Genomic DNA, 22,657 nt, shown 5'->3' on the forward strand with positions numbered 1-22,657 from the left:
TTTTCAGCTGTCAACTTCTTTTCACCCTCCACAGGAAACATTACGTGGAATTCTAATCCAAAACCAATTGAAGATTGAGTTGCTCGGAGTGCTGTGGGAGGAAGAGGGTAGAGCCCTAACAGGCCTTCCAACTGTGAGCTCCTTAGAAACCCCAGAGAGTACCTGTTTTGAAAGTCCCAGCCGGGAGTCCCAGAGGATACTCTCAGCTGGGGGACGTGGGCCTTCGAGACTCAGAATTCAGAGGAACCCAGGTCTCCAGACCTTGACTCAGATCCAAATGTTGGGACCACACTCAGACCCCAGGAGGCAACCTACCCAGAATGCAGGCTCCGGCTCTCAAGAGAATTGTCCCTCCCCATCTCCTGGTCTTCATCTTGTAAAAAGACAACATGTTCCATAGGACCCGGTTCCAGGACAAAACACAGGACAATCGCATAAGAAAAATAACTTTGTTATTAAGCATAGACAATCTTATCAAAAGTACTTCATAGTATCACAGCCATCACTATTTGAACACTAGCTCAGCTGTTACATGGACCTGTTATAATGAACAACATGGCTACTGAAGATGATGACCAGTCACTGGAAAAGAAACACAGCACCACGACGCACACAGGAAACTCCCCAGAGCGCTTGGGGATGAGGTCTCTGGGGATACATACAGGAGTCTTTTTTACTATGATTTCCCTAAAGCAGTAATATTCGTTGAAGAAGCATGTGAAGCCCAAGGTTTTCTGCTTCAACAATTACAGTCATTTTTTCCCTCAAATGGAAAATTACTTTTTGATTTGTTGTGAAACATACATGCTGACTACGCCAGGAAAAAATTCATTTATTTCCCTGAATTCATTATTAATAACTTCAGATGGTTCTATTCTACTAGTTCTTTGGCCTGGATTCCTGCAAATGAATGTCCCTTTCAGGAAGGTTATCTGAAAGATGTCAAGTTTGCACAATGCGGCTGCTGCCTCTCTCTGTGACAGGCTGGAGGGGAGAGAGGGAGGGAGGGGGAGGGAAACCCAATGTATGGTGAGGGGTTTGCTGTCAACCCCAAGGAAATGTCTGGCACCTAGTCACAGAGAATATCATGCCCTGTGTGCCTGGAATCAGGGCTCCCATGGCCAAAGCCATGGAAAGGGAGCATGGCTAGAACACGGGCCCTTCGCCTAGTGTGTGCTGGAGTACTGCCCCTCCCCCCACACCAGAGCGCATTCATTATTCACCTGCTCAACTATGGACCTACCTGTCTGAGTATGTACAATAGAAAGGACCTCAGTGGATCAGTTCCTTCTGCAGCAGATGTTGAAGTTAACACAGAAGACAGCAATCCCTTTACACCCTCATGCCCTTTGGCACGGGAAGCGTGTAATTTCTTGGGAAAGGGGGGGGAGATATTCTTAAACTAAAGAGTATGCCCTCCTCGCACCGTTTCCCATACCAGATTTTCATTCCTGTTGCTTTCTCCAAACGGAAGCAATCGATTATTAAGTCCTATTCACAAGGCTAGTTACCAGGGCGCAAAAACCCAAGGTCCACGTTTCTGCTGGAAAGGTATGCGAAGACCATTTCCCCCTGAAACATGAAGTGGCTTAGCAAAACTAGCAAATTTTACTCCCCAAAAGGGTTTTCCATTCTGATTTGAGCAGAGGGCCTGTTTAGACAGTGAAGCAGTGGTTTTCTAGCCATAACTAAAAGATACATAGGAATTAACCGTGCATTTTTATGCCAAATATTTCTTTGGAAAATATAATTTGGGCATACAGAGTACACATTTAGTCCTATAGTCCTGGTCCATGTTTTGAAAATCAGAGGATGAATAATTATTTTATAAATGAACCTGATCCAGGAGATTGAGATGATAAAATACAGGTTATTGTGTTTTGCCAGAGAATATTATCTAGCATAGTCTCATAAATCTTCAATATTACAAGTTTCAATCATTCTTTTAATATATTTATCCTAGCTTTCTGCACGTCAAACGTGTAATTTGGTTGCACCTTATGAGCATTTAACGATAAAGGTTATATTTCTAAACACCATTAAGAAAAGGTAACAACATTTCTCATTTTTTTTTTTTACAAAAAAAAAATCAAAGCTGGATCTAATCATTTCTCATAGAGCAGTGCCTAGTTTTCTTCAGCGTTCATCCACCTACGCCCTTTAAAGACTGTGCTCCACAAGCAGCAAACATGAAACACATTCCAGATGGGAATCGCCAGCTGTGCATCTCTTCGTGAACCTGTGGTTGGCGAGGCCTTCTGCTGCGAAGACTGGATTCTGGAGAGTCTGAAGGGGGACAGGAAGAGGCTAGAAAAGGAGAATTGAGAATGTACTTGCTTCCGGCTGTAACGTTCTGGTGGACAGACACTGGAGATTTTACATGAGGACGATACAGTGGAGTAAAGTATCTGTGGAAAACAGCCGCGGGCTGACGGACAGGAGTCCTGCGTTTCTCGCGGAAACGAGGGGTGGAAGGCTGTGGTCGCTGGAGATTCACAGGCAGAAGCCCTTCCTATCCTTCTGGAGAAGCCTGAGGAGTGGCACGCAAACGAGCTTTCCAAAGAGGACAGTTAAATGATGGAAAAGGAAAACCGCCAACCTCCCCAAACGTAGGGGGAAATCACAGGTGGGAAATGGGAGCCCTCGCAGGAGCAAACCCGAGCTGCGGCAATGGTCGTTGGAGAGGCTCGGTATAAGGGTGAAGGTCTCCTGAGCAGGTGGATGAAAAGCCATTCCGTGTGACATGAGGACGTGGACGTGAAGAAACCTGTAAGCCGCCCATCAAAACCAAGAGGTCCCCCAACCGTCTTACAAAGGAGACGCTCCTGCTGGTCTCCTGGGCACCGACTCTTGCTGCTGTCTCTACGGATGCAGGGAAAGCCTCTTCTGGAACCTGCCTTTCTCTGGGATCCAGAGGTGTATGAGCAAACACGGACTGAAGTGGGGGTTTGGGGATGTACCCCTTTCCCGACTGTGTCCCGCATTTACCAGGGGAGGGAAGTCAAGGAGAAGGCCTGCAAGAACTGATCTTGGACTAACTTATGGAAAATCAAGGAAAAATGGGACTAGTGGCAAGAAAATTTCTACCGAACAAGGAGAACTATTGTTTTTCTCTCTCCACACCTGAGAACTTTCAATAATGTGTTATTCTCTAGGTTGGCAAGCTTGGCTGACCCTAGACGAGGAAAGCAAAATAACCTGTTTCTGCTGGTCAGCGGGGACCCTCAGGCCTGAGGTTCCCTTGTCCCCACACCAACAGCCCAAGCCGGCCACCTGCTCCCAGCCCCGAGCACCACTTTGTGCTGATTCGGCCTGGATCAAGGTCCAATGGCGCCTCTAGACAGCTGATCAGAGCCAGGGAGTTCTGAACCTCTCTATAAAGGCCAGCCACCCTTATTTAATAAGTAACCTGTAATTTACCAAGCAAGCTTTCTCATTTGATGTAACAGCTTTAAAATGCCTTGGCCAACTCGGGGCCACTGCTCTCATATGAATCAGGGAACTTCATTCACTTACTTTGTTTAGAATAGAGGATTTATTTCTACAGCTAGAGTGGCTTTCTTTCCTGAATAGGATAGTTATAGATAAACGTGGCACAAACTCCTAATAGTCATATTTGAAGTTGGAATGTGGCCACCTGTACGACAGCAAAACATATGACCGTTATTTCAATCTGTCTTTCCTAATCTCTGCTCCTTCTCAAGTCTCTCCTTTCTTTAACCAAAATCGGGAAACAAGGGTTGGACGAGAGGCTAGAATATTTAAAATCCGTTACAAGGACAAGGATAAAGAACTACGTAACTATGCATTCTTGTCTCGTCCACGTAACTGACGGGGCCTAGTTTTGATTCTGAGGAGTCACGGTCTCCTTGGGAGGCACACGCGCGTGTATGTTTCGTAAGTAACCCCACATTTCTTTGAGCTCACCTTGCCACGTCCCCCTTTTATTCTGTTACATTTAAGACACTGCGATAATACTTAACGCAGAAATCCAGAACACCTTGAAAAAAAAGTAGAAGAGAAGCTCCAAAGTAGATGCTCCAGCTGCTCTCAGAGAGAAGGGAGCACATTAACCATATAGTCCCTCATGCCCAGCAGGGGCCTCTGAAAATGGTATTTGGATGAAGACGAGTAGAACGCAAGCAGGAAAGAGTAAAGACAATAAAAACACATCTTTTCTAGGTCTCCAGTGGTGTTTGTGTGTGTGTGTGTTTTTGCCCCAATGATTTAACTTCAGGTGTGAAAACTCTTCTCTTCCTCTGGCACGAAGATTCCAGGATGCGCTAAGGATCGAAGTCTCTGGGGGCCCCCAAGTCTCTCATCTCCGTTCTTTTGGGGTAGTCGTCTCCAGAGCCGAAGTCCATGGTTTCTGGGTAGCTGGAAAATTCCTGAGGTAAAGGGAACTCCTCCGCTGAAGAGTGAGTCCGGTGCCCGAACACTTTTTCCTGCAGCTCCGCGATGTCGTTGCGGATGTCGGCCAGCATGAGCAGCAGGAAGTCGAAAGAGCCGGGGGGTCCCTGCGCACACGAGAGGGGAGTCAAAGCCAGACCAGCCCGGGTGCAGCCTTTCACAGAGCGACAGCTCTCGGGCGCTCCGCGGCTTGCTAGTCCCACTGTTTGCTGGCACCTGACTCTGTGCTCTAAATGGAGTCGGCGGCACCACTGCCATAGAGGGTGGGCTGGGGGTCCCTGAGGCTGCCTGCTCATTTCCTTCTCTCCCACAGGACCTATCCATCTCTCGTCCCTCCTGATTCTAGGCTATGTCACGTCTTATAGAAGGAAGGACCGTGAGCATAACCCTCCTAGGTGACCTTCCGAAGACACCTGGAAGGTCCATGAAGGTGTAGAGTAGTGGTTAAGAGGTTGGGGTTCCGCTGGGGTTCAATCTCTGCTCTGCGACATACTAGAGAGTTTCTTATGTTCTTTGGGTTTCCATAACATGGGGATAATGACAGTCTCAACTTCAGTGGGGTTTCCAGGGTTCCAAGTGAGTTAATGCATGTAAGGGCTGAAAGCATGATCAATGCTCAAAATCGTTGTCTTTTAAAACATGGAATTATAAAATACTTATGAGGATGCGCGTCTGTAACTCGACCTAAATGAAATTGAAAGAACCTCTGCACTGCCTTAGAAATGGTGGGAAACTGATAAAAAACAATATGGAATCTCAACTGCAGTGGGAGGAAGAACTCCAGCAGCTTACATCTGCACGTGGTTAGCGGTGGACGGTATTTTGACACCATTTAATGTGGAGGCGTGGCAGATCAGATACCACCTGGCATTGCACGGGGAAGGAAATGGACACCCAGGGGTGCTGAGTGACCTGGCCACCATCAGAGAGCTGAGACGGGAACCCAGACCTCCTGCCTTTAAGGCCAAGGCTCTTTGTCTTTAGAAATGACGTTGACCTTTTCAAAAGTGATGGAGTTGCTTGAATTTTCTGTGCTTTTGGATACCACTGATTTCCATTTTTAATCCCCCAGATACCACACATAGACCCGGCTAATTTCTTCTCAGTGGTCCCGAGCCACCCTGTGTGTCTCTGCATTTTCTGGAGGGGTCGGCCATCCGATCTGCTAGGGCCAGAGTGGTGGCTAAATTCTTAAATGTTCAGTTACAGCTTAGCCCCATAGAGTTCTCTTCTAGGTTCTTCAGATATCTTATGACATACCCGAAAACAGACTCATGGCATGCTGGGGTTCTGCATCTTAAGACATTCCGAATAAAGATCAGCCACGATAAAAGAAAAAGTGACAGAAAAATGAATTTTTCAAATAAATTCCAACCAACAGCGGAAGACCTCTGTGATTGTCCTCCTAACCTCCTTGACCTGTTCAGTGGGCCGAGTGACGGCTGCAAGGGGCTGGCTTTTGCTAATAAGGCCAACATGCAGGCTCATCAGAGCTGCGGCTAAGAATATTCCCACTGGAGACGCAAGACAGATGGATCTACTTACTGGAGACCCTCTGGGTCCAGGAGCCCCTCTCTCCCCCTGAAAGCAGAAAGGTCTGGGTTAGCTTTCTGGACCACGTGGATGCCGCCACCATGGGTCTCTTTTTAGATACCCACCATAGCTGTCTTCCCACACAGGACACAAATATTTTCTACCAGAAACAACATAAGTTTGAAACGGGACTCATGGGACCACTTACTTGAAGAGAACTACTTGGGTCAAGTGTCTCTCATTCCGATTTTTCCCAAGATCATATATTTTCAAACCAGATCTGACAAGAGGAATGCTTCTATTTCCAGGCAGCGTGGGGAATAATTTAGGAGCTTTCTAAAGTAACTCGCACGGGCTTTATGAGGCAAGCAGCGGGCAGCTCTCAAAGTAAAACCACCTGCTCGCACAGAATGAAACATCCCCTGTTCTTGACTTAAACGTAGCAGAGAAATGGGGACACACAGAATAGCCCTGCAAAAGGACACCGGCTCAAGAGAAAACCACGTGTGGCCATGACAACGCGGGGCCTCGTTTCAGGTTCACAGAGGTCACCTCTCTCAGGAGTGGTTTTGCTCGTTGCTTCTGTGACTATGGCTGTTCCACATTTTAAGGAAAGTGCTTTTTAGATTTTCTTCCCAGCTTTGGTGGGGAAATATATATCAAGAGAATGCTTGCGCTTTACTGAACTTGAGAAACTGTAGGCTTTTAAGGACCGCGCATAAGACTCACCTTAGAGCCATCTCTTCCTGGTGCACCTGGTGGACCCTACGAGACAAACAGGTCTGGTTTAACATAAGGAGAAAGCAAGGGACAAGGACACAATTTCCTCAACAACGGTTAGGGGATCGCTGATAAAATTACTGACCACAGGGCCCCTCCGGCCTTGCTTGATGTGGGACAGATCAGGAGATGGTCCCATGGGTCCCATGGAGCCTCGCGGGCCGGGCTGCCCAGGGGGCCCTGGCACTCCGGGGAAGCCGGGGCTGCCCTTCGGTCCTGGCGAGCCTGGAATCGAAGAACACCTCGTCAGCTCCACGCCCCGCCAGGACAAGGCTCCAGCCGACCGGAGTCCGCAAGCCCTTTTAGCGATTTCTTTGTACTCTGCCCTTTGGGCTTCCACTGACACTTCCACTGAGGTGTCCCCGAGGCAATTTAAACTTAACACGATCAAAACCGACTTCCCCATCTTCCCCTCTTTCGTGAACCACAAGTCACTCATCTGCTCAAGCCGGAAACTTGAAAAAATCTTCCTAGAGAGTTTTCTATCTCTACAATCTCCTTATCCAATGGGTGACCAGTTCTTGCTCATTTTACCTCATTTACATCTCTCTTTTATAACTGACCTGTTTCACACCTCTACTCTCAATGCTGTTTCTACGTACGGCCTGAAAGAACTTATCCGGGAAGGGGACCAGCTCTCCCCTATAACTGCTTTACCAGAGACAATATCTTACCTTCGCTTATACAATCAGTGAGCTTCAGAGATCACTATATGTCAAGCGCCTTTAAAATGTGGGGCTTTGATGTGCCCATGGCACCACATCATACTTAATAGTGGGGACCACAGGGCGGCCACGCCCTCACCATCGAAGCCATAGGATTCCAAGCCAGCGGAGCGTCCTTGTTCCAACCAATCATAGGCCTTGGGGCTGGACTTTTAGTTAAGGGTAAAATAAACCTCATTATTTCTCGAGCTGCCCTAACATAGCTCAGTGAAGGGCATCATAAACCAATGCGAGAAGTACAGAGTGAGAAAGAAACAGGATTGGAGGAGAAAGCAAGGGCGGACTCCACTGCCAAAGCCAGTCCCCAATCACCGTCTGCTCCATCAAGGACCCTGGACAGCTCAAAGCGTGTTAGAAACCAGATGGCAGAAATGGAAAGGAAAAGCCAGCAAGTCATTTATTAAAAGAAAGACAGCCAATGGCTCTCCCGTCCCTGGTTTGTCCTTGTGAGAGTGATATGTAGACTGGCCTGGAGATGAACTCCCTGCAGGGAAGCAGAGTGCGCGCATTCTCCTAGGGAGGGGCAGAGTCCACTTGCAAGGTGAGACCGCGTCCACTGAGAGCAGCGAGAAGCTGCCTCTGCGATGCATCTGCTGGAGAAAATTCCGCTCCGACCCAGAGTGTCTCCGGCCAAGGGAGTGAACAAGAGGCTAAACCAGAGTCCTGGACCAGTTCTTGCTCTCTGTGCGAACGGAAACCCGGGCCGCCGGTGTTTGATGGAAACCAGGAGATGAAGACGGAAGTGAAGAACAGAACACATGAACGGTGTGGGAAAAATTCTGAGCCTTTCTTCTCGCTGACCTTCGAACCTAAAATCCGCCCGTGTCCTTCCTGTTTGGACAGATCCTACCAGCTCGTCCAGCTCCCATCCCAAGTCCTCATCGCCGCAGGCTGCAGTGGTCTCTTTATTCTTTAAGCTCCCGCAGCAGGGAGCAGCACTGTGCACTCACTTAGGGACGTGCAGACAGTGTTAGAGCTTATTTGCTTTCACTCTGTGTGTCTTATCTTCTCGATCAGAATGTCAGGAGGTCACGCGCAACATCTAGCGCACTGCTAAGCAAAGGTAACGAGGAACGGGACAGCGCATGTTTTAGATTCGCTTGCTAACACTGATATCATTTCCTTTAATGGTGTGAAAAAAATCTATTGATCTATCTGTGGAGGGAATCACAATAAAATACAAAACATAACTAGTTTTTAAAGTTACTGCATATTTCCTGATGGAATGACAGGATATCTGGGATTTTTTAAAAACTAAGGGTGAATCTCCAAAACCAGTATGCTGGATGAGAGGAGCCAGGCAAAAAGAACACATGATATGAGATTCGTTCCTAGTAAGTTCTAGAAGAGACAAAACGATGGTGATAGAAAACAGGTCAGTGGCTGCCTAAAGTTGGGGATGTGGAGAGGATTGCAAATGGGCACAAGGGAACTTTTCGGGGTGATGGGAGCGTTCTTTATCTTGATGCAGATCTAGTGTGATGGCTTGATATAGGATGTATACGTGTGTCAAAACTTGTCGAACTGCAATTCGCATGGGCACATTTTATTGTATAGAATGGTAAGGCTGGCTTATAAAAATACATATAGATGACGCTTAAAATAAAATAGATGGATGTATGTTCACAAACGATAAGGGAAGAAGGGAACGGGACTGGGGGAGGGTGAAATGAGGCTGGCATCAGCCGCGAGAGCTGGGCGACGGGTCCACGAGTTCATCGCGCAATTCTATTTGTGTTCGTTAATGCTAAAAAATAGTTTCTTTCTGTTTCTCTGTCACTTAAAATGATCTCTAAGAATCTTATCCAAGTCTTATCCAGGAGGATGACCTTTTCCTCCCAAATTCCTGTTGGTTATGAGGGTTTCTCAGGCTTGGGGACCCAATTTCCCAAGCAAGGCCTCTCTCTGGTCGCACAAGTGGGGGCAGTTCCCTGGACTCCTGCTTCTGCTCTCATCCATGGAAGCTGGGGAACTCTGTCCAGTCCCCACTACACGTGAGCTCACGTCAGGCCCTGGCTGGTGACTTCGTCACCCTTTGACGCCCTTCTCTGCACTCACCGGGAGGGCCCTGGTCCCCAGGCAGGCCAGGAGGTCCTGGAAGGTACGCATTAGAGGCCAGCACTTTGTTGTCAGTGATGTACTTGCCCAGGTCAGCGGCACTGTTGGGCAGCAGGGCAATCTGCAGAGAGAAAAGGGACCTCGGTCAGGAGGCGACGGCCCCACTGCCAGGGAGGTTCCTCGCACTTGCTCTTCTTACATTGTTTGCAGAGGCTGCAAAGCCCTTTCGTGATCATTTTTCCCTTTATCTCAGCCAATTGGGACTCAAAGGGTCTGCAGAGATCCTCCCTCAAAACCCAGAGGCCTTCTAGTAAAAACAGCTTACCTGAGATCATGCAGATGGTGAGTGGACAAACCTGAGCAGGCTCCGGAGTGCTTACACATCACTGCTAGGCTCATTACTGCATAATCACTACAACCTACCTGTTTCGGACTTTCAATTTGTTAATTACCTTAGGTCTCAAACATTTATTGAGTACCTACTATGCGCCAGGCCCTGTGCTTCATTCTAAGGTGACACTAGTGACCAAGACATGATCTCCGCTGTTAAAGACCTCTCAGTCTAGGGAGCCAGGACCAAGAATGTGGCTTACAGTTCACCTGCACGCTCAAGTGTTTGAGAACTAGGGGGAAACAGTGACTGCGATGGTTTAAAATACGTCCACAAATTTTTGACACTCCTGCCTTCAAAAAATGGAGGCTAATTTCCCACCTTCAGCATGGGCTGGTCTTAGAGACTTGCTTCTAATGAGTAGAAAATGAGAGGAGTGCCAGAGGGTGACTCCTGAGACTAGGTCACAACAGGCACTGCGCCCTCCTCTTTGCTCTCTCTCTCTCGGATTTTAGGGGCTCATTCTAGGGGAAGCCAGAGAGGTCGCACAAATGAATGACCTTCACATTCCCAAGGGTAAGGACAGCCTCGTGTGTCCTATGAGATTGCTGGACACCCAGTGCTTTCCTCCATGCTTTGAGGAGACAGTGGTCCCCGAGGCTTTCAAGGAATGGCCCTCAGCTCCCCTGGGGACGCAGCAGGGGTGACCATCAGAATTAAAATCTGGTGCAACCCGAAAGTCAGGTTTGCACAATTTCAGGTCGGGGTTTGTGGTTCAAAGTCACCACCAGGACCCATCTGCATTCCCGGAGTTTATTTACAATGGTGCTGATGTCACTGTGTCACTGCAAGTGACCGCTCCAACCTGCAAATGCATGACTGTGGCCCTGGGGCAGAATGGGAGTGACCAGAGAAGGGAGGGAAGAAGTCTATGAGCTAATCTACTCTCACTAAGGGGCGGAGGGCCAACACCGGCAGCTGAAGGCTGGTCCAACTTTATCATCTGCTTCCAGCGGAAAAACTTTGGCGTTAGGTGACTTACAGTTAGGTCTCAGCCCGGCCACTTTCTACTTGTGAGATCTTGGGTAAGCTGCGTAACCTGGATTTCTTCACTTATAAAACAAGGATCTTAATATCCATCCATAAGGGCTGCCGAGAAGGTGAAAATGATGTCTCAATCGCGCCTGGCCCAGCGCCCAGCCTCGTAGCTGCCCGCACCAGGCAACCAGTGGATATGCTCTGCCTGTGAAAATCTCGGCTCTAAGCAGTTGTGTGACTTTGGGTGAGTCCCTTTCCAGGCTGTATGTCTACAAAATAGGAGGTTTGGATCAGATTCTTCTGTCTTTGGATTTAAAATTTTGCGAGCGAGCCTGGAGGATGAGATCTGCAAGCGAATGGCATTTAGCCATGCTCCCTCCTGCCCTCTCCGGCTCTCTTTGCCCCTCTGCAAAAGTCAATACTCTGGCTTCCTTCAGCCCTTCCCTGCGTTAGCAGGAGTGGACGGTAAAGGGCATTGGTGTTGGGGGCAGCTGGCCAGGATCCCTGGCTTGACTTGCTGCACAAACACAGCAGAAGATGGAATTGTGGGATGCAGGTGTTTGGGAAGAAGGTCACAGTAATGTAAGAAAAGTCCATAGTTCTCCTGGATTCCAATCAATGGAATTATTGTAATAAAGCATCTACTTCATGGTCCTGTTGGTATGAGTTAGTCAGATGCTGCCTGTAAAGCACTTTGCAAGGACATGTAATTAAGGTTATTTATTTGCTAAGATACAGATTTGTTTGGGAAGTACTGATATCTATGTGATAAACTAATAAGGTTTTCTGCCTCATGTCCCTATTGAACCATGAACTATTTAGGATCATGAGGACACATTAGACAGACAGACAAACAGACACACACACAATGGCTCTGTTAACGTTCACAGATCTTTGACAAAAGCCCATGAAAGGCCTGCAAAACCATTCCTCTTCTCAGCCTTTCGATCTGCTTGTTTCCCTGGTGGCTGTGGTTCTCATTAGGAGTTCCCTGCCTGTTTGTTGGCCACGGAAAAGCAATATCTCATGTTTACCCTTTTGCCCTTTAGAATGCTTGATGCTCTGATGTACTAAGAGCCTTGAGCGAAAGCAATTAAATAAACAAACCAGGACGTTTATGTTTTTCCAGAGTAAGTGCGATTTCCAAGTTGCCGACAAACTGGTGAACTGACAGCCGGTATAACAAATGCCATAGGTCTGGGGCAGGACAGCTGTTCAAGGAATCAGGTCACCAGGCCCATCACGGAGGCATCACTGACATCTGTCAGGCATTCGCGGGAGCCTTTTACAGTCAGTCCTCTCCCCCACGCACACGAGGCGCATGGAGCCCGGACAAAGCACGGGCTGTCATTCTTAAATGTGAAAAATGGAGCTGCTACAGAAATGTATTACCAGCTCATGGAAAGTCTGTGGAGAGGATGCTCTCTATTGATAAAATATAGACAAAATATTAGAAAACTAGAATTGCCTAAGTGTGTCCCAGGGTCCTGTGCCTGGACGTTCATTTTACAGAAAGTCACAACGGTCGTAGCTCATCCTCCACAGCTCCACGACGTGCCCCTCACCCAGTGGTTTATTTTAATAGTCACCCGATTCATCCCCTGCTTTTGCTGTTCTTCCGTACTTTAGAAGGTCATGTCTGGGGGGCGGGCAGAACATTCCTGTCTAAGCCTTGTTGAGCATTCACCAGCCGCAGTGAATGCTCAACAAGGTCCTGGATTTCTGTCTCTAAACACTCTTCTACCTTCTGTCCGCCAAGCCCTCCTTTTATTTTACGTGACCGTTTGAACGCACCGGGCACGTACCTTTTGCTTCAGCTGCAGCACCGTCTGCTTCATCTGGTGAAACTCCTTGCACGTGGCACAGCAGGTCCCGGCTTTCACCGTGCCCTCGGACTTCTCGTCGTGCCCTGGGAGAGGAGACAGGCCCCAGTCCATCTGGGAGGCCGGAGGATATCCAGCCCCAGAGACAGCATCGCAAAAGGCAGACCCGGGGCAGGCCGAGTGGCAGAGGAACGTGCGAGGGGCAGAGGCTGGCGATTTTCTGGTGTTCGGGTCACCGGCAGCACGTCCCGGGTCAGGGGAGAGACGGGGGGGGGGGGGGCCTGCTACACTTGGGGCTCGGCTGTTTCCATTTAGGCATCCCAGCCTCTTCCTCTTTCATGTGTGAAAATGTAAACCCTGGCCCTTTTATCAGTGCCTTTCCAGGATGCAGGCTGCATCGTTGGGACATGATTTACATTCCCCTCCAAGGGCCGATGTTCACACGCCATAAATTATCCCCAAGCTCAGGCACAGGGACTCAAGTGCAGGGCCCCCAAAGCTGATCCTTTTCACCTCTAATAATCCAGCTGTCCGAAGGGAACGCGGCCAGGCCAGGTGGGGTCACAGATCGGGCCCGGGCACTGACCTCGGAGATGTGAAGTAGGGATGGAAAACGTGCCGGGCACTCCAGACATGCCACCCTGGGGGCGAATGGGACAGGCCCTGGGAAGCCACTCCGCTGTCCCCCAAGGAGGGTTATCTGGTAGAGCACTGGGAGCTCCAAAGGTTTTTTTTTGTAAAGAAAGAATGGGTGCGTTAAATGGCGACGTGGCCAAGATGACAAACAGCTCTCATCCTACTGACACCGAAAAGGGCCGCGGACGCCCGTGTGCTGGTAGCCTGGACACGCGGGGTCATTTTGCTAGCCCAGAATCCTTGGATGACAGTATTAACACGAACAACAGAACGAGAGGAAACTGAGGTTTGGTGACTTCCCCAAAGTTACCGAGCAAATTAACAACCGATGTGGGTTTGCAGTGGAGGTTTCCTCAATCTGAGTCCAGTGCCTTTTCTACAAATCAGGCAATTTCCTCTGGGCTCTTTCTTCATGTTTAATGTATCAGTTTACAACCTTACTTGCCTCTGAAGCTTGAACTCATTTAAGAATTAGTCATTTAGATTGGTCTCCAACATAACAGATGACACGAGGGGATTTCCATGCAAAAACACACTTCGTGGTAAAGTCCTGAGGCCTTGACAAACTTTGGTTATGCTCACGGTACAGTAGGGTGAACTCGGGCGTAAACAGAGGACTCTGATGCCAGGATTATTAGGTTTGTTAATGCTTAAAGACAGCTGTTTTACACTAATATTTCCCAATCTAGCATTCATTCATTCCATCCCACTTACTGGTCGACTGATACCATCTCACCCCGTAACTCATCTATCTCATTCAGCCTATCATTCCACTCATTTCTCTCCTTCGTCCATTTGTCTGTCCATTCATTCATCCATTCGTCTATCCACCCCCCTCTCCCTCTCCCTCTCCCTCCTCTCTAGGGAGCATCTGCTACTTGCTGGGCCCTGTCTGTGTGAGGCATTAAGAATACAAAATAAATGAGGATACCTGTTTAACTATTCGGGATTAACTTTCCTTTAACATAACTAGTCCTGTTGGCAGAGCCAGGCCATCATGAACAAGAGTCAAAAGCCCAACTTTCCATTTCTACTTTCACATGCTCAGCTGAATTTTCCAAGTGTTTGGTATGAGTAAGACAATTTGATGTTTTCATGATAGGAATAAACCTCTTGACTAGGTTCTAGACTCTATTTTGTTTAGATCCTGTAGTCTCAGAAGTGATGTATCCTTTACAGATGAGGAAATTAAGATCCAGAGAAGGGAAGTAGCTGGCTTTAGGTCTCCCAGAGTGCTGTGTGCAGAGGCTGGGCACTCACAGACCCCGAATGAGGCTACTGGGAGTTCTATTCAGAACACCTGAGAGCTACCTGCCGGGCAGGCTCCAGATGGTGGTTCTCAGGCGTGATAGCCAGGCCAGCAGCGGTGCCCCACCGCCGCAGGGGACCTGTTCCCAGAAATCCGGAATTCTGGGAGCGGGACTGGTGCAGGGTTCTCCCGAAGCCCTCCCCGTGACTCTTAAGCATGTGCGCTGCTCCAGGGAAGCTGCTCTATTGGGTGGCCTGTCACCTGAAGATGCCTGGCCTGTTTTCTGTGCCTTTGTGAAATCGTCAGCACACAGAGATCAAGAGGAACTAACTCTGTCCCGACGACTTCTGAAGTTTCCACAGAGCGCAGGCTCTACAGGCGATCGGGACTGGAATCCTGATCCTGCCTTTTTAGGGTGCAAGTAACAACTTCCGTGAGCATCCGGATGTTCCTTGAATGATGAAAACAGCACGTACCACCTGGCGTAGCTGTGAGGTGTCAATAACACCTGTAAGTTCCCAGAAAGGTGCCTAGTGCATGGCGCGTGCTCCACAGATGTTATTAATGCTATTGCTGGCACCTTCGTTAAAATTAAGTTACCTACAAGATTGCAGATGTGGGGTAGGGCGGTTTACATCACCCTTTTCAAGGAGCTCTCAGAGGGTCTAAAGGTAAATAATTGTGTGGGTAGATGTGAAACATGCAATCCCTCCCAAATTGGATCTCGTCTATCCTGCAGATGTGGAGCTAAAACAATCCTGTTCATGCTACCTTAATAATTGACTTAGAAATCTGGGTAGACACCTCTGACTTTGCATGTTTTCAGTCCTCTCAGTTAATGGCGTAGTCACTGATGTCTCTGGCCTTGACCATGACGTTAAGTGAGGTATCACTTAACATTTTGCTCCGGCCTGTTCAGATTTTAAAGGTGCAATATTATTGATTAGCCACATGGGGGCAGATAGTTCTAATTTTCCTGATTTGAGCAGGCTCTACATACATACATCCTAAGCATTAAACTGGAATTCCTTATTAAATTAAAATTGAATACCGTATTAGTAATATTTAGTAAACTCAGAAAACTGGACTGTTCCCAACATATTTCATATGAGAGTGTCACAAACGAACAAAGCATGTTTGTTTTGAAAAGTTCATAGTGCATATGTGTGTACTATCGACTGGCAGAAATCCTCAGCTCTCGTGGCACATTGCAACTATTTGGGGGGCTTTTAAAAATCTCACCATGTTGGTGCACCCCATCCCTCAGAGAGTCTCAGCAAGGGAACAGTATCAGCATTTTTTTAAAGCTCTCCAGGTTGAGAACCTCTGATCTATGTATGGATGAGCGAAACTTGAAATTTATATGAAACACCTGGCTGTCCCTGACACTTTGAACTATAATAAGGGACAATGGGGTCATGGTCACTTTATCAGAAAGTAAACAAGTTGAAAAATAGAGACCAGTAAGCGAATCACTGTGGAGCCAACATGTCCTTAATTTGTCTCCCTCCCAGGGCTGCGCAGACTCCCTGGAGTGACTAACACTGGCTCCGGCTACGTCCTTTCAAAGACAGAACCAAAGGGACCGAGCGCGCCCTTCTCGCCTGTTGTTAGCCAGACGGCCCGCGTCTCCACGCCCGTGTGCTCACGGCGGCCTTGCGGTTGTCGAGACGGTTCTGAGGCTGGCCCCTTCTGCTCTCTGCCGGCTGTCTGAATAATGAGCTGAATAATGAGCTGAATAATGAGCTGGGGCTGTGTGCGACTTTAAATCTGAGCACAACGTTCAGACATTGGACAACGAAAAGTTAAAACGAAACAGGAGAGAAAGGAGGTCTTAGATCACATGTGTTTGTACTCAGTGATCGTTACTTCTTCATACAAAAATGACTGTGATGAAATATTTGGCTTATTAATTAGTCCGAAACAGATGAAACTGCTTAGCAGCTGCTGAGCTTCCAGATATAGGACCCGTCTAGCCCGTTTTTTGTTTTTTGTTTTTTTTTTTTTAATTCCTGAACGGACTATCTGGATATTAATTATTCCTTTTTTAGATACTGTAAGGAAAGCTCTCTGCGTCGGTGTTGGAGCTGGGTGTTGTCTCTGAGTCTTGGCGCTCATTCGGATGAATGACAAAGAAATGAGGACCTCACAGGGACTCACAGGGACTCACGGGGCTGGCATTGCTTTCTCTCATGCTGCATCACACCAAACTGCAAATAAGATTTGGGAGGGCAAAAGGGTCTTCAGAGCTCATCTAGGCCAACATTTCTGTCCACACAGGAGAAACCGAGGCCCGGAGACCTGCCCTACCCCATGACCCTCAGCTGGCTGACGAGATTACTGAAGCAGCTTTGGCTGCCGGCCCTCCTAACTTCCCAGCTAAGGGACTATCGCGGTCCAGGGCTCCCCTCCCCTCCACCTTCTCCATGGCCCGTTGCTTGAGTCGTGACTTTAACAATCAGGGCACGCAATGTGCCTGTCCTCTCTCGTAATTTTGGGAGTGACTCACTCCTCTCGGTCTCTAACTCCCCAATGTCCCTGGTTACAAGTGTCGGAATGTTTTTCTTAGTAAAATACTAAAACCGAATGCTAGTCCTCTGTGCACAGGTGGTGAATTCAACAGAGACCAGTTACCGAACATGAAAGCCTGAGTAATTCTTTCATAATGTTGCTGTCGGAGGCGGGGGAGATGACAGTGGTGTCATTTTGGCTTTTTAAAGATTTGAGGTTGTTCTATTCAGAGGGAGAGAGAGGGAATTCATAGCCAAGGCGGATCTGTGCCGTGAGTTTGTGTTACAATGAGGCTCTGGTTGAGCCGCCAGACAGTTCTTCCTGTTTAAACAGGAGGACATCTCCCATCGAAGTCCCTGTAAACAGGAACATCCTGTCCCTCAGAATGGCAGAATGGAGGACTGGCCTGGTCCGTTCTTCAGATGCTCTGCCGTCTCCAGCAAGTGCTTCCCCCCAGACTTCTCTGCTTCATCCGAAAACATCCTCGCCTGGAAGTCGACCAGATGACCTACCAACCTGGGCTCCAGAGCTCAGAGTTTTGATGCTAATAAGTCAGAATTCTCCAAACTGTATTTTTCAGGACACCATTATCTGGCAGATATTTATAGGTGTTTCTTTAAAAACTAACTTTGGGAAATTCAGGTTTCATCGAAATTAATATTTTTAAATGGTGATTTCTCTTAGAGCTTTAGATGCACTTGTATCACGAATCCTTAAGAAGTATGAGCAGTAACACATTCTCCCTCTGAACGCAGAAGCTTCTCCAGGAAGAAAGGCGTAGTTATACCCCGCAGGACCCCACAGTTCTGTAGCACACACTGTGGGGAAACGCTGTAATACACAGTTGGGATGAACTATTCCTTTGAATGAAAGTAATACTCGAGGAGGTGCAAAAGACAGTTGCGAATACACACCCCGTAGAGTTATGACTGCTCGGTTTTTTACTGAATTCTCAGCTGTAGAAGTCAAACCAGTCACAGCCTGAGTGAAATTCTCAATCGCTGTCTGGTACTACAACTTCGTGTTTGAGAAAATTTTTAAGGAATACAATTCACTTTTCAAGGAAGGAAGCAGAGGATATGGTCCAGGACTGGCTGAGCACCGCACACTGATAATTTCCGAGATGCGACGAGACCTTCCTGGGCCCCAGGCCAGGGTCCACTCTCTGAGACCACACTGCCAAAGCACTATGCAGGAGGCGAGTGCCACCAAGGCCACCTTGTCACTGCTCAGGGCCATCCCTAGGGAGCCGCACAGCAGGGTGACTGTTAAGGGGTTCACTGCTGCCATGGGGACTGAAGGGGGATGTGGCGGCAGAAATAAGAATTGCTGCAACTGGGGGGAGGCCGCCTGAGAGCGAAGAACCAGTAACTCCAGCACGCGAAACCTTACGGTGGTCTCCGCAAATTCCCTGCAGCTTCTCTGGCCTCTAATAATGAAGGCGGGTCTCTGTGTGGACCCCTCTGCCTCCCCTGGTGGGAGCTGCCTGTGGGCGGGGCCGGGTCCTATTATTTGGAGACCCCTGCAGCCTATTCCTAACCTGACACAGCAGTATGCATTTTTTTTTTTCTGTTTTTGATGGCTGTGCTTTAGATTGGGTTGCTCGACACTGCTCTTCGTGGCCCTGTAAATGGGATTTCACCTGAACAGAATCTGAGGCAGAGACAAGGGCGTGCCGGGCTGAGGAGCCCACAGCTCACCGGCTCCCTGGCCAAGCGCATAGCCGGAAATCCAATTCCCAAGTGAAAAACGAGAAAGCTGCTTTCTTATTGCTAATTCTCACGTCGGCCCACACATGGCGCTATATCTGTGGCTAAAAGGCTGCGCCTCATTTTTCAATGAGATTCTTCCTTTCAATCAAGGATATAATCTAAGAAGTAAGTTCTACGTCCTGCCCCTCCTCCACCTTCTTCACCATGAATCAAACATGAAGTGATTTTAATTTTGAATTTAAATAAAAGAAAGCCTCTGCACACATTTTTCCTCACTCAACCCTTACGCCAAAAAGGCTGTTTACACCTGCTTCCGGCACCGCCGGGCACGCAGGCCCCGCACGCTTCAGGCTTTCAGTAGTTGTCACCAGGCCCTCTGATTCATTCAAATGATCCCAAATTGCCCAATTCCGAGCTGACTTCAGGTATTTCGCATCTCCTTCTACTATGTGGTGGCTTCCTCATGACTCACCCGGCTGTTCCCCATAATTTCGCTTTGTAGTTTTTCCGTGTGAGGCAGCTGGTCCCCAGCTGTCTGCCGTCCTGAGCCGACGGCAACTGCCTTCCGCGCCTTTTGAATCTCGGGCTGCACCCAAACATGCAGCTCCTGCGTGCCCGGCAGCCCTGGCCTTGCGACCCCTGCAGCTCCAGGTGCCTGTGATTTGCCCCGTCCCCACCCAGAGGCGGCCCAGGCCCTGCTGGCCCCTCCCGCAGACTGCATTCCTGCCGCTTTCCCTGCCCAAGGGACAGAGAAAATAGCTGAGCCCTGAGCCCCAGAAGATGACAGCAGCTTCCGGCCTCATGAGCATCGGATGCAGGAGCAGACTGGCTCCCTTCCTTCTTCCTCCTGCACGAAACCTAACGAAGGTCGTAGCCCGACACGTGGGCTGGTCATATCCCTGAGAGATCAGACATCTTGGTTAAATCTGGTTGGTATAACACAAATCGGCTCCTCAAATGCTATGAGGAAAGGCCAGCTTAAAAAATTTTTCCACTTCATTGTGGACTGTATTTGCGAAATGCAATTAAAATAAATGACTGGAAAAATGAGACATAAAATACCAGCATAAATCTTTGGATTTAGACGCAATTTCGCTGTCAAATTGGAATAAAGTTTTCTAAACATTTCTCCACTTGTTTTTATCCAATCATGAACCAAATAACAAATAGCGTGCGGGCAGGCACCGGGCCACGGGCTACGCGCAGCGCCGATGGAGGCTGCTACCTTACATGGAAGCGTTTCATGTTCACGTTCAGCCCTTTTTCCTCTCTACTGATCCTAGTTTGGTCTGAGCATGTAACTAAGTTCTACTGATTTGCCCATGAGCACGACACCTCTGCTTGGTGGAGAGCTTCCTCAATCAGCTCATGACCCTTTCTGCTAACAGACATCGCTCTCACAGTTCTGTTCAGAAGAAGTCTGACGTGATGTGCTGCCCTTCTCTTACCCAGGCCCCACCAAACATTCGTATAAATGCCCCTTCCTGCACACTGCTCCCCAGGAAACCCTGTTGGGCTCCCAAGGGTATGCTCGCCTGCCCACCTCTCCATCCATCCATCCACCCACCCATCCATCCATCCATCTACCCATCCATCCATCCATCCACTCCCATCCATCCAACCATCCATCCATTCATCTATTCACTCATCCATCCATCCACTCATCCATCCATCCACCCATCCATCCATCCACCCATCCATCCATCCACCCATCCATCCATCTATCCACTCCCAACCAACCACCCATCCGTCCACATCTATCCATCCACCGCCATCCAACCATCCATCCATCCATCCAACCACCCACCCATCCCCATTCAACCACCCACCCATCCCCATCCAACCACCCAACCACCCATCCATCCATCATCCATCCATCCACATCCATCTATCCATCCACATCCATCTATCCATCCACATCCATCCACCCACCCACCCACCCAACAAAGGGGATAATTTTACCCGCCCTGCTCACCAGTGTCATTGGGGTATTTGTCTTCCTTGGTGCACGTCCTGCCGTCGTCCTCCTGGATGTAGCCCTCCCGGCATTCACAGCGGTAGCTGCCCAAGGTGTTGATACAGATGTGCGCACAAAGTGTCTCATTGCTGGTGGCACACTCATCGATATCTGAGTTTGAACCAAATGCAGACAATGCTCAGTTTCCAAGAATTCGCTTCCAACACAACAGGTGACATGAGGCATGGCCCTTCTGTTAACATCTGCAAAGCACACTCTGCTAGACTTTCATCACAGAAGCTTATGCCAAAGGAGGAAGCTAGGAACCCAAGGGACAGGAGCAGTGAAGTGTCAGGCAGTGTCAAACCATGGTGATGGGGTTCCTGGTTGTGGCTCTGCCACTACTCAGTCCTATGGTTGTGGCTCTGCCACTACTCAGTCCTGGTTGTGGCTCTGCCACTACTCAGTCCTATTGCCAGCCTTCAGGGTCCTCATCTATAAAACGTGATGACAGAGCCTGCCCTAAATACCGCACGGGGCTCCTTAGGAGAAAATGAGCTATCTGATGGCAACACACTTTGAAAAGCAAGCATCGTAGAAACGATTTTCTGTGAGGTCCCCTGTGTGCGGAGGGTGTTGCGTTCCCTTTTATGGCTATAGGTTCCAAACTCAAGATCACTGAGCAATGGCTCCTTCCCAGTTAAAAAACATGGTGGTACCTGGGAAAAGCCACTGATAAAAGAAAGTAGTCAAAATGGATCCAACAGAGTTTTCCCTCAGGAAATTTTGGGGAAATTTCTGGGCTTCTTCTATGACCCAAACTGACCCCCTCATGAGCTATGGGAGTGAGCCTCAGGAGCCAGGTGCATCACGGACTTGTCTCTCTCTAGATGGGGTGGAAACAAAGCTGCTTTCCACCATGGGAAGAGGAGGAGGCCCAACTCGGTCTCTGTTCATTGGCTGAGGACACTGGGGGTGAGGGGGGGGGCAGGGAGGCTACGACAGCCCCAGACAGAGCCTGGCCATCGCTTCAGGATTCTGACGACGTCCCAACTACACCCTAAACAAGCTGCCCAGGACCTGCCTCTGGCAGGCCCTGCACGTGCCAAGGGGAGGGTGGTCACGTGGAGGCTCCCCGGGCAGTGCATACTACGCACGCCATCTGTAGACTAAGATGTCACAGCTGGATCGTGCTCTGCGATTCCTCAGGCTGACCACCTTTCTCCACACGTCCCCGCCCTAAACCTGAGCAGAAAGCTGCCTCTACTGTCCCGAGGAGGGAGGCAGAATGAGGTTGAAAGGAGAGACAGAAATAGATGGAACTCTTCACAGAAAGCTGGTTTTGCTGATCCCCCCAATGAGAAGAACAGTACACCGTCCCACTAACTGAACAAAGAGCCTTTGCCTGGGACCTCCGGGGAACAGAAGGGCAGACCGTGCTCTCTGTAGGACAGGCCATGGGTCCCTTGCTAGTCTCAACCCTATTCTTGGTCAGAGTAGGGTGCCGTCCCAGGTGCCACTGAGGAGACCCATTATCTAGAACTTCTTTTGCACAGTGCTCCCTAGAGCCCTCCTCGGTGGGGGCTGGGAGGGGCGGCTCATCGCAGCTCCTGTATTTGCCACTTGGGTCCACCTGCCTCAGGTCACCCGTCCTCTAGCTGATTTGCAAACTTAACCGTGCATGTGAATCACTAGAGGCATTTGTGTAAATGCAGATTTCTGGGCCGACTCTCAGAGTCTGGGGGTGGGGGCGGAAATCTTTTTTTTTTCCTTTAAGCAAGAACTCCAGACGTTTCTCACAGGTTAGCCGCAGATCACTCTTTGAAACACACAGCTCCAGGGGACAATAAACCTGTCTCAGAAACTCAATGAGCGCAGGGCTGGGAAGCCCAGT

General features: G+C 48.9%; 1 protein-coding gene across 1 annotated transcript in view; it reads right to left on the reverse strand.

Annotated features, from left to right (window-relative positions):
- Positions 1-435: 435 nt before the first annotated feature.
- CCBE1 (collagen and calcium binding EGF domains 1) overlaps positions 436-22,657 on the reverse strand; it is a 181,389-nt gene continuing 159,167 nt past the window's right edge. The window contains exons 5-11 of the mRNA XM_016155718.2: positions 20,782-20,934; positions 12,681-12,784; positions 9,507-9,627; positions 6,809-6,948; positions 6,673-6,708; positions 5,956-5,991; positions 436-4,517 (exon numbers count right to left, since the gene is read on the reverse strand). Coding sequence (XP_016011204.2) covers positions 4,284-4,517; positions 5,956-5,991; positions 6,673-6,708; positions 6,809-6,948; positions 9,507-9,627; positions 12,681-12,784; positions 20,782-20,934 — 824 coding nt within the window. The 3' untranslated portion in view covers positions 436-4,283. The remainder of the gene's footprint in view (positions 4,518-5,955; positions 5,992-6,672; positions 6,709-6,808; positions 6,949-9,506; positions 9,628-12,680; positions 12,785-20,781; positions 20,935-22,657) is intronic.

The sequence above is a fragment of the Rousettus aegyptiacus genome, unplaced genomic scaffold, assembly GCF_014176215.1.
Source record: "Rousettus aegyptiacus isolate mRouAeg1 unplaced genomic scaffold, mRouAeg1.p scaffold_m13_p_12, whole genome shotgun sequence".
NCBI lineage: Eukaryota > Metazoa > Chordata > Mammalia > Chiroptera > Pteropodidae > Rousettus > Rousettus aegyptiacus.